We start from the raw sequence: 14,914 nt of genomic DNA, 5'->3' as shown, positions 1-14,914 counted from the left end.
TCTATTTTGGATTAAATGTTAAATTCCAAGTAAAATGACATTATCAGAACTCTGCAATACACAGAGGTACATGTCGAAGCTGACTAGTTTTCACTGACTATGATTGCTTTTCAGTTTTTCTTTGTGCACCTGCTGCTCTCCACAATGTGTTGTTTTTGAGATTATAATAGGTGGTGTTCCAACTGGCTCAGCTAAACCGTATCTGATACTCTGATCTTCCATTAAGTTGATTAAGTAGCTCTGGATCATGTGTAAAAGCTTTTGCTAGAGAAGAATGTGTCAGGAGAGGAAAGTCCAATATGATTCATGTTTTTGGATTGCTATGTTTCCCATACCACCTTTATTAAATCTCCCACAGTTCCTGAGCAAATATTTGGTCTTTTATTCTTTCTCCGTACACATACAAAACTTACACAGTAACTTTTAATGGATTCTGGTGAATACCAAAAGTTGTAAAAACAGTATGATTGTTTATGAACACAATAAAGCTATTACATTATGAAATACAAATGTCATGATTAAAAATGACCTATACACACACCTCAAGTGCCCATTCTTACAGTTTGCTTTGCAGCTTCTTCTTTGGTCCAATGTCACTGCATTACTGGTCAAATAAATAACACTGGGTGGGGACCTGTCACTGGAATGGTTGGAAATAGGGCACTCTGAGACAAGAGTTAAACTAAGCAAGAGCACACATGCTTCTTTTTCCCCCTCATATACAGACTGCTTTATATAAAAAGTGCATTGTAAAGATATACACTGAATTGTTTAAAAGTACTATATTCTCCTTTTGTGTGAAGCTGTAACAAATTCGAAGTGGTGTCTTTTTGTAGTGGCAGGCAAAAGTCCATTTTTAGGGCAGGACCGGAAAAGGTGAAGGCCTGCAGCAGGATGCAGAACAGTTGCCCAACAATGTCTTTTCTTCTCACTGTGTTACCATTTTCCAGGAATGGGCACCCCGCATTCATACCAGCCCACAAATGGATGGGGCGTGCGTCGGCCAATAACCCCAAATGTAACTGGCTCTTGTCTGTAGGAACGATAGTATCCTGCAATAGAGAAAAAGTTATTTATAGCTAAAAGCCATCCTCATTTAGACAGGTAAATAAATAGAAGCATCCCCATCCATTAAACTGCTCAACAAAATGAGATAATGTGCAACAATTCAATGTGTGAGTAGTAAAAAAGCGCTGGTCAAAACCTATACAGGTATGAATGGCATTTCTCCACTGGCACATCAGTGGACATGAGTTTATGGCAAATGACATGTAAGTTGGTTTCTAATGGAATTTGAAAACAATAACACTATTTGAGAATTTATCAAATGCATCTATTTTTATGGAACTGCAGTTTTGTGAACGCATCAGAGACACTCTCATTGTGGCGCAGAGTGGCATATTCTTTGAGCATAATAGATATGGTGTTTTAGGCAATCCTACATACCCTGTTCTGATGCAAAGGTACTGCTTCCACAATAGTAATAGAAATAGTCCACAACAAATGCACTATTTACTCTTGTTTCAGTAATGTTTGATAGAAAAGGACAGCACCGCAGCACAGAGAAGCTGCTACCCCGGAGGTTGTGAATTTGATCATTTCTTACATTGTAAAACTTTCAGAGATAACTGCCATTAATGTGGGAATTAGACAAATCTGAGACCTGTTTCATTTGCTCCAGCACAATGTGACTGGCCTCCCTCCCATTCATACATATTCCCAACTGGTCTTTCCCTTGCCAGGTCAATCACAGCTGTATATATAATACGGGGTGGGTTTGATACACATCTGTGTGGTTGCTCAGCACCACATCTCTCTCTCTCTCTTTCTCTCTCTCTCTTTCTCACACACACACACACACACACACACACACACACACACACACACACACACACACACACACACACACACACACACACACACACACACACCACACTCCTAATCGTACATTCGCCTGATGCCACAATGCTAAAATGCCTGGCATATAAGAAAATACCCTTAGAAGATTGCATACTTACCATAAATATAGTCAACTGCTTATATGGAGCAAGTTTTAAGCATTTTCATGGTGTACCAAAATGACCCGAAACTAATAACTACCAGCAATTCATGACTTTAATCTAAGAACTTATGGTTTAATTAGAAAAATTGGGGTAATGAAAAGCATGTGAAATTTGGGCTAAAACACAACACAAAAATCACTTTAACGAGCATTCATGCAAACAACATTCTGCATCTTTATATGTTGCATGGGTATAAATCAACCAGCTGGCCCTTTACAGAGCCAGAAAGGCAGACGGCATAGAAACAAATGATAAGTAAGGGCTAACAGTGCAGGCTGCAAATTTAAAACAATATGCACAGTCTGTTTTTATTTACCTTGTGCTGTGGGCAGATTATTTGACAAGTAGGCTGGGCCTGTCCTTCCATCCCTGTAGGAGTCCACAAACTGGCAGTGGTCCTCTCCCTGGCCAAATGTATCTCCTATACTGTAAAATGGGTCTGTGGGTAAAAGGGAGAGGTATCTTTATTATAACATTTCCCATTGCTATGGTGGGAGGCAATTCATAATAAATCTTGCCAAATGGTGTAATAATAATGGCAGAGCCAGGCAAACTATAGAAGCGTTTTACCTGAATAGAGCACTTTTCTTTCAGACCTGTTTCTGAAAACAGAATGAGAGGCAGAGCCCTCAGCTTTAAGGCTCCTCTTTTTTGGAACCAGGTCCCAGTTTGGGAGAAAGAAACATTCTCTACTTTTGAGATTAGGTTTAAACTTTCCTTTTGGACCAGGCTCATGAAGGGCCTGGCAGGTTTCTTTCTTCTGTTAAAAGGGAGGTTTTCCTTCCCACTGTCATCTTTCTTATAGCAGGTAAGCAGGTAGCCAAAAAGAAAAGGTTTAGCAAAGAACAGTAATTACCAATTATAACTCCAGGTCTGTGGCTATGTGCTTTGCATCCTAATAGCCTTTATCATTGGTTGTGTGATCACACTTTAGTCGGTGGTGACTGCCACACCTCTTCCTCCATAGAAACAGTCTTTATTTCAGATTTTTAAGCATCAGAAATATATTTACCTCTTAGACTGTCTCCCATGAAGATCTTGTATCGTAGGGAATTGCACAGAACCACACCCACAAACTTCCTGTACCATGTCCGCTTGACATATTGGCTGCCCTTACAGCTGCTGTGGACTGGGTTGAACTTGAAAGAAAAGGGAATCCAGATTGGCTCGCCTCCTGATTGCATTAAGGAATAGAGGAAGAAGAGCATTAAGTTGCATTTCTACCTAAAATGTTCTTTGATATTTTTACCTTTTGGTTTCTTTTTTTTTATATGTCAAGTGTTATATTATTCAGGAATTCATCAAGTGATGAATATATGTTTTGCCTACACACAGAAGCATTTAAATGTTTTACTTATCATCATTATTGCCTTTTAACCAAGTCAAAATATCATTGTTATGAAAAATCACTTGTGGCCAGATCACTCCTGGGGTCATATTGTTATAAACATAAATACAAAGGATAACAATAGACAAACGCAACTGTCACACACTAGAAAATAGTGAACACAATATCCAGTTAATTATCACAGAAGTTCAACATTAGCTATGTTACTATTATAAGGAAAGCTTTGGAAGAGAAAATCCATCCTAAATTACTGTAACTTTTCATTATTTTTCAGTATAACTTGTCTCTAAGTTGGAAATGTGTTGTTAGTGTGCAGACCTACCAGGTGGTCTTTCAATGAGGAGAGGGTCATCTGAAAAAACAAAAAAGAAAGTAAACACCAGGGGCGAAAAAGACTGCATATCAAGTTTAATGCATTCACCTGATGATGGGAAAGAAAAACCAATAGACCGTGTAATGCAGTGTACATGTGCAAGTCGGCTTCTCTTCAAGGGCGACTCTCTGTGTGAATATTGTGCGCTGAATATAACCGCGAGAATTATTCTTCTATTTTTGTACAGTAAGGAAAGAAAATGTAGAGTCAGTCTGAACTTTAATCATTAGGGTATCTCAAAGTTTACAGTTGCAGGTGATGACAGAATACAACCTGATTCAGTAACATAGGAGAGCGTTTCGCTGAATGGTCCCACACCAAACACATTCTTCGCTTGCACCCTGAAGTAGTACCTGAATGACAACAGAGCACAAAGTATAGCTTTAATAAAAGTTTTAGCATTTAACGTGCCACTCCACCTGTTTGTTGTTACTGGTTAAAAATAGGAAAATGATAACGATCGCAGCAGATCACTTGACATTCTTTAAGATTTAAGAGTAGCCCGATTTATGCTTGTATGAATCCAAAGTGAGCGCAGCACAATAAAAAGGCTCTCACGTTCAAGGGAAAAGGAGAGCAGGACTGAGGTGAGGCAAAAGGGATTGTTGAGAGGAAAAAGACACATCTATAAAAGCAAAGGTTAACAGCTGAGAGGAAAGTAGAAGAATGAATGACAACAAAAAGGAAGGATGTGGAAAAGTAAAGAAAGCGAGAGAGACTCTAATCAAAAGAGAAATTTGTCACCCAAAAGCGTTACTAGATGCTTTCTTGCCAGAGTGCAAAACAAAGCCAAACAGTGATCTCATTTCATCTCCAGGTGGTTGAGGAATTATAAAGTCCTGTCACATTTGAAAAAAAACAGCAGTGACAACACTGAGAGACTGCAAATTTTTCCACTGTGCATGATGTGTGCGCGTGAGCTTTCGTATACTGTGCAAGGTCACACACAGTAAGTTCGTCATCTGTCAATTTCAAGTCTAAAAACTTTCAACACATACAGCCATGAAGCCTGGATCCAATCACCACGGCCATATGAAGAGGCTCACCAAATTATGTCACGGGAGAGGGAGAGAAGAAAGCAATGCAGCTATAGAGAGATGACGTCATGGAAGAAGAAAGATGAGAAGAAATCTGAGTGGGTAGGAAAAAAAGGACATTGTGAAAATAAATACAGTATCAAGGACCAAAGTTGCTTGCTATTTGAAACTTTCAATGCAGAGATCTTCATTCAAAAAGAAATTCTATGTGGCAACTGCACATGTTGTACCTTTTCAAGCCAAATCTGGCCTGGCCTCATAATATGCTTTTCATAATAAATGACAGCTGAACCACAAGATGAACCCACAAAAGCCAATTTTAAACTGTTTCAAAAATATTCACATATGTAAGAAATTCACAACCAATTTGTATTCTGTAAACTTCTCTTACATACAGCAGGAGAAATAGATGCTTAGAAAACCAGAAGTAGGGAAATTAGAAAATTGTCAATTTCTATGCATAAAAAGGCTTTAAATGAATTACTACATGTTGTTAAATGGTTGCAGATTTCCATTTTTACAAGTTCAGGTATTCATTAGCTATTTAGAGTGAAAACTGCTAGACTTTTGTTTGACGAAAGCCAGTTTTACATTTAAAAAAACCTTATATACAATGGAAGTAGAATATATATGTTATGTATGCACTATATGGCAATACTTTAAAACAAAGCACACTATTAAGGGTTAGTAAGGTATTAGGAAATACTCAAGTCATCCTTTATAAAGCATTACTTCTCTGTAATATGTCATTTATAAACACAGACATAAAAGGTTCTTGCTAAATAAGCTCATATAAAGGGACTAATGTCAGCATTTTATACTTTACAAATGATGGATTCAGCACTTTTAAGTATTACATCAAGTAAAAAATAGCTTTTTAGGAGCTGTAATGGTTTATGAAATAATTTAAAAAGTCTTAGTAATTAACAGAGTACATAGATATACATTTATACATGTAATGATTAAGATATCAGTTATTTGTGAGAATGTTAATTGAGGTTTTTTAATACTTATCTAATATTGTAATTCATGGTCTATTAAAGGAGTTACGAGTTTTTCTAAAGTGAACCTATTTATGCCTTACAAAGCTGTTATAAATGACACAACAGGAAGAGCACAAAGCAATACGCAACATAGAAATATTTATTGTAAAATTCATGCATAACCCATCTGAGGTCTTCACTAATAACTTATTAATGCTTGTGTAGTTATTATAAAGTATTACCCACCACATGACTCACTGATAGAAAGAGGGAAACTTGTGGATGCAAAAAAAAGGATAAGTTTCACTTATATGCAGTTATGCTGTTAGTCAATGCAATACAAATTTGCTCAGTAGTTCTGGAAACCATGAAGGAGCCTCCAGCATGGGAAATGCCAACACTATCCCATAAACCATTCCGTGATCCTGGATATAAACTGGTTGGCGGGAATAAAAACCCTTTGCATACTTTTGGAAAGCTTTTTGTGTTCATCTGTTTTTTTGACAGTTCACAAACCTAAAAAGACTCTTGCTTTAGACTGTGCAATATACTATATAAAAGCCTTTAGTGTCCATTAATAGCATTCATTTGAACTATGCATGGTTCACACATGTTGTTTTTGCTAAAGGATATAAAGTAGTTTCACTTTTGTGTCTTCTTGCACTTGCCAGTACTTAATCACTAAATTTATTGAGAACTGCTGAAGATTATCTGGATGGCCTAAATGCACCAACTGACTAAATAACACATAAACTTTGTGTATCGATTTCGAAAAAATTAATCTATTTTTAAATTACTGCAACTAGGTATAAGTTACTGCACCATTTAGAGTATCGTAAATTCTTTTAGCAGAAACCCCTAAAAGCACAGGTGAACAACAAAGGAATCCAAGACTCTCTTTCTGTCTTGGGTTCATGTTTCCATGCATTTATTTTGACAGCCATAACCCATGTCTCGTAACACACGGCTGTGGAAACATGCTCTAATAACTGAAACAGACTGAGATGGCTGTATCTCTGTGCAAGTGTCAGATAATATGTGCTGTATTTATGTTCCGCTGAATTTTCTCGGGTCTCATCTGAGTTTTACTGCACGTCACAAAAAAAGATTCATATCTGTTTCTTAACCAAACTGCTGGTTTTCCACTTTAAAGACTTTTCCTGCCACTACTGCATAAAATGTACATGCTTTGAATAATATAAAACTAATTTGATCACAGTCAGCCATGTTCCAAACAAAACAAAACAAAAACATCTACATGCAATCACACAGAACACACAGGCAACATGCATATTTGGTCACGCAGAGGTCAAGGTAAAAGATTCATGGAGCTAAGCAAGTCTTTGTTTGTAAAATAAGCTTCTTTTGTTTTTATGACTCCCACATGGGAGATGATCTTGTACACTGCTCCAGCTGGAAAGTATTTTGGATGTTCACACATTGTACGTGCAAATGCATCTAGAGAACATTAACATACTGTAAACATACACAATAAAATATGTTACCTAGAGTTGGGCTTGAGATTTTCCACAGCCAGGTGTGTCCCAGTGGCAGCTTTAGAGGACCACCTATTGTTGAGGATGTCATCGTATGAGGCACTCTGGACCATGTAGCCTGCAGAGAATAACACAAAATTAATTGCAGGTCTCCTTAGTCATTAAAATGAAAATCTCTAAAGCAGATGTAGAATTTTTATGTTTATATCAATTTGAGGGTCAGCATAACAGGAAACGTTTGATATCTTGAGAAATAGACCTACATCCTTTTTGTTTTCTTTTTTTGGCCACCAGAATTTGGTTACCATAGCACAGCACAAAGACTGAAACATATGGAAAGAGCCAACCTGACACAGTTCAAAACCAAGGTGTAAAAATAAGGGCCATATACCAGAAGTTCTTGGCAGCGTGCAATAAGTTCCTCAAGTCTCCACTGGCAGCCCAGCCAACCTTGCGGTGATGAGGTTAAGCCTCCTAGTGGCTGGTGGCAGCTTCATATTTACAGTTCATGTCAAACTATTCCTTTGTGGGAGTAGGTGGTCTCAAACACTATAAAGAAAATCTGCAGTTCTGCATTTTCTGTTGCTCATACCGACTGTCTTCCAGCCTGCCTTCCTCTCTGTCTGCTTTCTTCTTCTTCTCAGACACACAGACAAATCCTCAGAATCCGGTGAATACCTGAGGTCACACAGCCCTCGATCGCTCACTTTAAAACTATGGAGACCAGTTCAGCTGCACGTCAAACTACCGACTGTTTCTATTGGACTTTTGAGCAGGACTTTCTGTTTTTACTGGCGCTGGACCAACACAGCTGGCTGCTGACAGATGAGAAGGGAAATACTAGCTACTTTGTTTTTCTTCTGTTGAGTTTTTATTCCTCATTCCTTTTGCATAGTTAAATCGAGGTTTGATAGAGTAGTATCCTTGCTTTTGCTGTCTGTCTGTGTAATCTATAGAGGGCAATTTCTCCTACTATGGGTATAAATTGTGTCTCTTGAAGGTAGTTCTTTAAGCCAAAAGCAACAATTAAAGTATTCAGTGAATAAAGTGTATGTTTTGTCTAAAGCCTTCAAAGAAAATGCCCTCAATGCATCAGAGTAAATGGAACCAGAAGTTGGGTACAGGTGAAAACTCACAAAACCAGATGCTAACAGCTGTTTCCATGCAATAGTTATTAAAAAAAGCCATGACCCGCAAGTCGTAATGCATGGTTGTGCAAACACCCCCTAATTACAAAAACAGTCCTTTGTGATTAGCTCTGGATGTGTGAACTAATCCCGCATATATATATGCCAGTTAATGTATATTGTATATCTAGAGTAATATATAGTAGCCTAGACCATTAGGAAAGGAAAGGAAAGGAAACACAGGAAATTGTGACAACAATGGAGGTCAACAAAATACTAAAGAAGAAACTACATCAGATTTTGTGCACATGGAAAATCCTTCTTATTGCGATCGATTCTTCCTTTTTTTCATTTCTATAATAAGATTTGTGGGCAAGAAAAAAGTAGATATCTGAAGTTATTATTTAGGACAGTTTAAATGGGAGAAATAGTAATCACTGATGCCAAAAAAGCACAGACAGATAAGGCACAAAAGTCTAATAAAACTTTAAGTAACCAAGAACAGTGGGTAAGAATCCAAGGAAAGAAAAGACTAGTGACAGCACAGACCTATCTGTTATACACATCAGATGATGAACCTGTGCACTGCATGACCATGAGTCTGTGGTTGCCTGCCAAAGAAAACATACTGCTTCTCTTGCTGGCCAGATTGCTACCTCTGATAGCGCATACAGAAGGCCGTTATCTCCACTCTCCTCTCTTTTCCCTTTTTCCATGTGTCAATTTCAAGGTCAGATGAATTCTGGTTTTCTCTGAGAAGCGGTGGGAGTTTAGGAACACTATTCCAAGTGTTCTACGCCGTCTGCGCTTTCACAATTTATTCCCAATAAGCTGCTGGACTGAGTTCTAAAATGTGAGTCTGGAGGGAGGCTGATAACATGTTCAAGGTATCTGGTGAACCACAACAGATGAGAATATGATGAAACAGACTATGTATTAAACAGGTGTGGATGTCACAGAAAAATGTAAACACAGCAATACTTTGCTGGAATTTGACTGATTTGATTGATCTAATTAGTGGTCCGGGTAGTTTTTGTTGCCAAAAACAGCTGTATTCACAGTGTGCTCTAATCTGCCACACAATCAAACTCTGGAGTGCACCACAGCTCCGGTTGTTGTTGTTGAAAGTTCTCCCATCAGATGCCTCAATACTGAACAGTAGAAGTCCTCACTAAAATTCTCACTTTGGGGGACAAACTGTCAAACAAAATCAACAGCAAGCTCCTGGTCTGTCTCTTCAGCTGACTTTTCAACTGCTTAAAAGTACTTGGTCGTCACGGGCGATGATCTTGCGCACAAAACTGAGGTCAGTTTAAAAGTGAAGAGCTTATGTGTGATTTCTGCACACATTGAACGATCTGCCGGAAAATGTTTCAACTGCACTGAAACCTATTGAGACGTGACGACCTTTAGGGTAACATTGACCAAATTTAAATCAGCTACAGCTTTCCTGTTTTCAAAGCTTTAGTTTCATTTCATTTCTTTAGTAACATTTTATAATAACGCTCAAATAATGTAATCACATGCAGTGCAAAGGTGAATTTAAAACACAGACACTGGTCTTTACTTTTGTCATTCAATACATTTAAACATATTTATGACTGTCATTAACACTGCATTTTGTTAGTTCGTTAGTAGTAAGTTGGGAGATTTGTTCACAATAAAAATTTTAGAACTTGCTGAATTTTCAAACAAATATCTCATAGTTAGGTTTTTCCCATGTGGCCCCCACGGGGGTCCCCTCTGCTCCACCACGTTTAATTTAAAAAAAACAAAACGTGGAAATGTCTCTGATAAAATATGTATAAAAGCCAACAAAACAAAACTACCGATGCATAGTCACTGTAAAATAACAGAACCATCTTGATTAATGACATTTCTTACCTGACACCATATCATCCTTGAGAGGGCGGGCCCAGTCTAGGATGATAAAGGAGTGGCAGCCTTCCATAGCGACCACAGTGAAGTTATGAGGCTTGTTTTTGGGAGGCTGGTTGTGATTGGTTGCCAGGCTGTCATTTTTCATTAAGTTTTCCAGGATGTCAACCTGAAGGTACTCCAGAGCCTCTGTTAAAGAGCAAGGTGCTCCCGGGTCCTTCTGGATGTAGTTTACGTATGGAGCTGATGGAAAGAATAAATGTAGGATTAGGTTACTTATTTTAATAACATAAATTTGAGGAAGATATCTTCTTAATATAGAAAATTTGGAAAAAAAAACATATAACGTTGGTAATTTTTAAAATATTTATTGTAAATGCACACAATAAAAGACATGACAAGATTCTAGTACTTTTTCTGGTTACCCAATTTTGATTTATTATTTTCCCTCTACAAATGCGGTGAAAACTATAATTCTCTTTTCTGAGTTGTAATAAGGAAGTCAGATTCTAGCCACATGCTCATCTGACTGTCCCTTCCCTGTCCTTTCCATTTAAAATTTTACTTGTTTTCAGTGATTCTGGAAAGGAGAGCTGAACCTACAGCTGTGAATACTTCAAGTATCACAAAATTCCTAGTCAAACTGGGATTTGGAGGGAACCACTGAAGTCTGGCCTCGCTCCCACCTCCCCAGATGACTGGCCCTCTTTGAATGCCGAAAGTCTAGCACATGTCAGTATCAACTCATCAACCCTCAGACAGTTAAACTGCGTGGGTTTCGGCTGGTAAAGCCTTCGATATGTGGTCATATGGCTTTTGTTCTCTGCATTCATACGCTGAAATACATCATCTGCCACCGCAGTGAGCAGATTTATGTGCCTATAGGGTGCTTGTAAGGCTGTGTCCACATGTCTAGGATCTGTGGAGGCCCGTGCTTGTGGATGATCCAAATGTTTTACTTTCCTCATGTGTTCATTTTTCATTTTTCACTGCTTAAAGCACTTCCCTACAGAGACTTCTTCTGCTTGTTAAAAAACCCAAAAAAACCCCCAAACAAATCCAAAATCACACAGGCAAAAACTGGCGTGTGTAAGTCTGATGTGTATCAAAAGTCACTGGGAAACAGTATGAGGAAAGTTCATATAATGTCAGCTGTAATATTAGTCTAGTAAGGCATAAATTTGCATTCTAATAGTCCAAATATCCTGATGCTCATTTTCTTGCCCAATGCGGCAAATTCCATCCATCTGGAAGTAAGTCCAACGCATATTCACACAACTGCTGAAAATGATTAGTTAATACTTTTTGTCCCATGTCTGCTTTTGCCAGATTAATGCAAAACAAACCAAGCATGGGCAAGGACAGGAAGGGGAAGTCAATGTTGGATGGTTGATGAAACGCATATCAGTAAACTGGCAGGCTGCTAAAGAGGACCTAAGATATATTAAACTAATAAATAGGAAAGAGGAAGTCTCCACATTGAGCCAAAAGACTCTTCCTTCTCTGCTGAGGTCAGCAGCCTTAACTTTTATGATTTCCATTTTGGACTCAGGAAAGTAATAGCTTTCAGATGGCTATGTGAGGTGTGTAGTCGCAGGACAGTCGTCGTGTACCGAGAGAGAAGCTGTGCTATCGTTTCACTGTGGCTTGACATGACTGATAAAAACACAGCAATAAATCTCTCCCTTCACAATGCTTCTTGAAAAGATCATTCTAAATGATAATGACATGTTGCATTAAATCTGTCAGTAAGTTAAAGTAAAGCTTTTATTTATGTCTTATATAGAAGCTAATTGTGCTCTGAGCTCATTCACAAGCAGAATAGATAAACCTTGACTCTCATTGGCCACAGTGACTACAAAACTTTTACAACAGCTTCATGCTGCCACAACTCTACTTTAAAGGTGCACTCCCAGTATTTTTTCCACAAAGTCAATAGACGCGCCATGAGGAAAACTACAAACTCAGTCTTTACAAACTCTTGTACAACATCTTCTGTTGCTCTGCAGATGTTTAGGCGTATCTGGAGTCCACAGCGAAGCAGAAATCCTTATTGACACGAAGGAACTGATGCTTTTGTAGTTTGAATATTGCAATAATTTTGACTATCATTAGTCATCCTACTTAACAGCTCTCACTTTATGAAGTCTGTCTTGCACTAATTACAGAACAGTCTGTTTTCAAACTCTCCGTATGTTCACCATGAAAACATCCACAGTTAAAAGAAGTTATTGATCATGTTCTTGAAATGCTGTAATTTATTTTTAAAGCCTGTGGCTAGAGTCTACATGCTATTACAAAAAGGCACCTATTAAAAGGACCTTTAACATTACGTAGTGTTTGGAATAGTAACATAGATGTTGCTTTTATTTCTGTTGAGAGAACATTTCAGTCTGTTTGTGAAACCATATGAGGTGACGGGGTATGAGAGGCCAAAGAAAGCACGCAAGAACAGTTAAAAGACAGTAGGGGCCATAGTTAAGGATGAAGTCTAAAGACCCTGAATAAAATGTCCTTCCTGAACGTAGTTATTATGATCCAATTAAGGTGTGGTTGTATATTTTCTTTTTTGTGGCACGTTGTCAACGTGCAACCTGAGAAGGTCGTGCATTTATTTATTGATACGAAAACCAAAATCAAGGTCCAAAATGTATTACTCCTCTACAAAATAAAACAGAGCTCCGGTTATTATTTACAGCAGGGTAAGACCTCCATCCATATGAATAAGAAATTGAGCTGTCTCTTGACTAAACTCACAGTAACCCAAATAAAGATATACTCACAGCTAATTGGAGGAAGTGGGAGAAAAAGAGAGTGCAGTGTAAATGCTTGTTTAACTAAAGGGTATATCATGCATATAGAAATCTGTAATATTAAACTTAAAATATGGGAGAAGCTAAAGTAATTTAAGTCTTTGAACTAACATATTATGTCTATATTTTAGTGTAGTGAGTGGAAATCTGCGCCAAAACATCCTGTTTTGCTCCTAAGGTGTAATGTAGACTGATCAACAGATGTTCACTAATGATTCTGAGACTGATCCAGCAGAATGGTCACTAAAAATGGAAACCATGAAGCTTTTGGCTGCAAACTCTAGTTCAGTACATAAAGATTTTTTGTTATATGTAGATTTATACTATTGGACAAAAGTACTGCCACCTATAGGAGCCTATAGTGGCATCCTATTACAGCACATCACTTGATTTGAGTTTGTTAGAACAACCTATTTTTTCACAAATGTTTGTAAAGGGAGACTGCATGACCCTGTACTTTACACATCTGTTGTAACAGGACTGGCAACACACAAATTCAAAGATTAAGACAATACTTTTGCCTATATATTGTATTTTTATATATTTTCTGTGGCCACTTGGAGCACCAGAAAACAATTGTAAACATGGTGCTGACAAACCATTACCTACTTAAACATCTCATGTTTCTGGAGAAATATCAGTCAAATATTCAGTCTCATCATAGCGCTGTTTTGAGTCTATGCTAACTCCTAAAACACCTGGTTTTAAAATAGAAATACAGGCTTCCAAATGCCTCCTTATGTTATCTAATTATCTACTTTATCTCTGTTCTTTAGTAATGAGCAGGTCTGTGGAGGTTTTTTTTCTTTTTGATGATAAGAACTGTTATAGCTGTGGCTCTGCAAATTCCAACAATGACCTGAAAAACATGACCTGAACGACACTATGAAGTGTCCAGTTTCAGTCTCATCACACTGTGTGATCCTTCCTCATAAAAGCAGTCATATCACACACTTTTTTCTTTTTACATTGTAGTAATATTTGCCATTGAAGAGTGGCATGTTGTGAAACTGCATAGATCGCATTAAGGCACGAGTATGTACAAGCATGGATTTGTAAGAAGATATACAAAAAAGACTTTAAGTACCTGTGAACCTCTTCTTCCCACTCAGGTCAAACTCGTTTGAAGGGCCTTTGTTGATGGGTCTGATGTGCACCTTTGGCATCGTGATCTCTGTGGTGGTGGTGGTGGTGGTAGTAGTGGTGGTGGTGGTTGGTGGCGGGGTGGTCTGGACAACAAGCTCATCTAGCAAAAGCACATGTGTCGGTGAGGTTTTGATCCAAATAGATTTATGTTATTTATATCCTAGTTTAATAATCTGCTGCTGTGTTTCATTAATCCTTTGTAAGAGTTGCCATGATCTGTGTAATGAGAATGTCAGATTTAATTAATTGAGGGCAGATGTGTGACCCAACACCCAAAGCTGTACTTTTGCTACCCATATTTTCCATGTGGGAAGTAGAGGAGGGGGATGGGGGTGGGGGGGGGGTGGGGAGAGAGACTTGAAGACAACAACTGTTTCAAAAGTCTCCAAAGCAAACCAATGTGGCGGGATTCAGTGGGCTTCTTCTTTCATCACATATTTTTTTCCTGCGCTGCACCAGTGGACCTTAGCATTACATCATGGTCCACACACATGCAACCAGCTATGAGGCACGGCAGGGAAATGCTAAGAAAATACTGCAACACTTACTGTGACCTTTGTAGCAAACCTAAGAATGTCACATGCAACTGATTCCTTTAGATCTCAAAATTTACTGTAATAAAATAAGAAAGTGCAACTGCTAACAGCAAC

General features: G+C 38.1%; 1 protein-coding gene across 2 annotated transcripts in view; it reads right to left on the bottom strand.

The window, feature by feature from the left end:
• Nucleotides 1-358: 358 nt before the first annotated feature.
• fndc1 (fibronectin type III domain containing 1) overlaps nt 359-14,914 on the bottom strand; it is a 40,087-nt gene continuing 25,531 nt past the window's right edge. For both annotated transcript variants that reach the window (XM_026142269.2, XM_026142275.2), the window contains 8 exons: nt 14,206-14,364; nt 10,312-10,548; nt 7,310-7,418; nt 4,058-4,137; nt 3,734-3,763; nt 3,076-3,237; nt 2,380-2,502; nt 359-1,052 (listed from right to left, as the gene is read on the bottom strand). In XM_026142269.2, coding sequence (XP_025998054.2) covers nt 937-1,052; nt 2,380-2,502; nt 3,076-3,237; nt 3,734-3,763; nt 4,058-4,137; nt 7,310-7,418; nt 10,312-10,548; nt 14,206-14,364 — 1,016 coding nt within the window. In that variant the 3' untranslated portion in view covers nt 359-936. The remainder of the gene's footprint in view (nt 1,053-2,379; nt 2,503-3,075; nt 3,238-3,733; nt 3,764-4,057; nt 4,138-7,309; nt 7,419-10,311; nt 10,549-14,205; nt 14,365-14,914) is intronic.

Source organism: Astatotilapia calliptera, chromosome 15 (assembly GCF_964374335.1).
Source record: "Astatotilapia calliptera chromosome 15, fAstCal68.1, whole genome shotgun sequence".
In the NCBI taxonomy this organism is placed as follows: Eukaryota; Metazoa; Chordata; class Actinopteri; order Cichliformes; family Cichlidae; genus Astatotilapia; species Astatotilapia calliptera.
The sequence above is the reverse complement of the archived record's forward strand: the minus strand, read 5'-3'. Positions and strand labels throughout refer to the sequence as shown.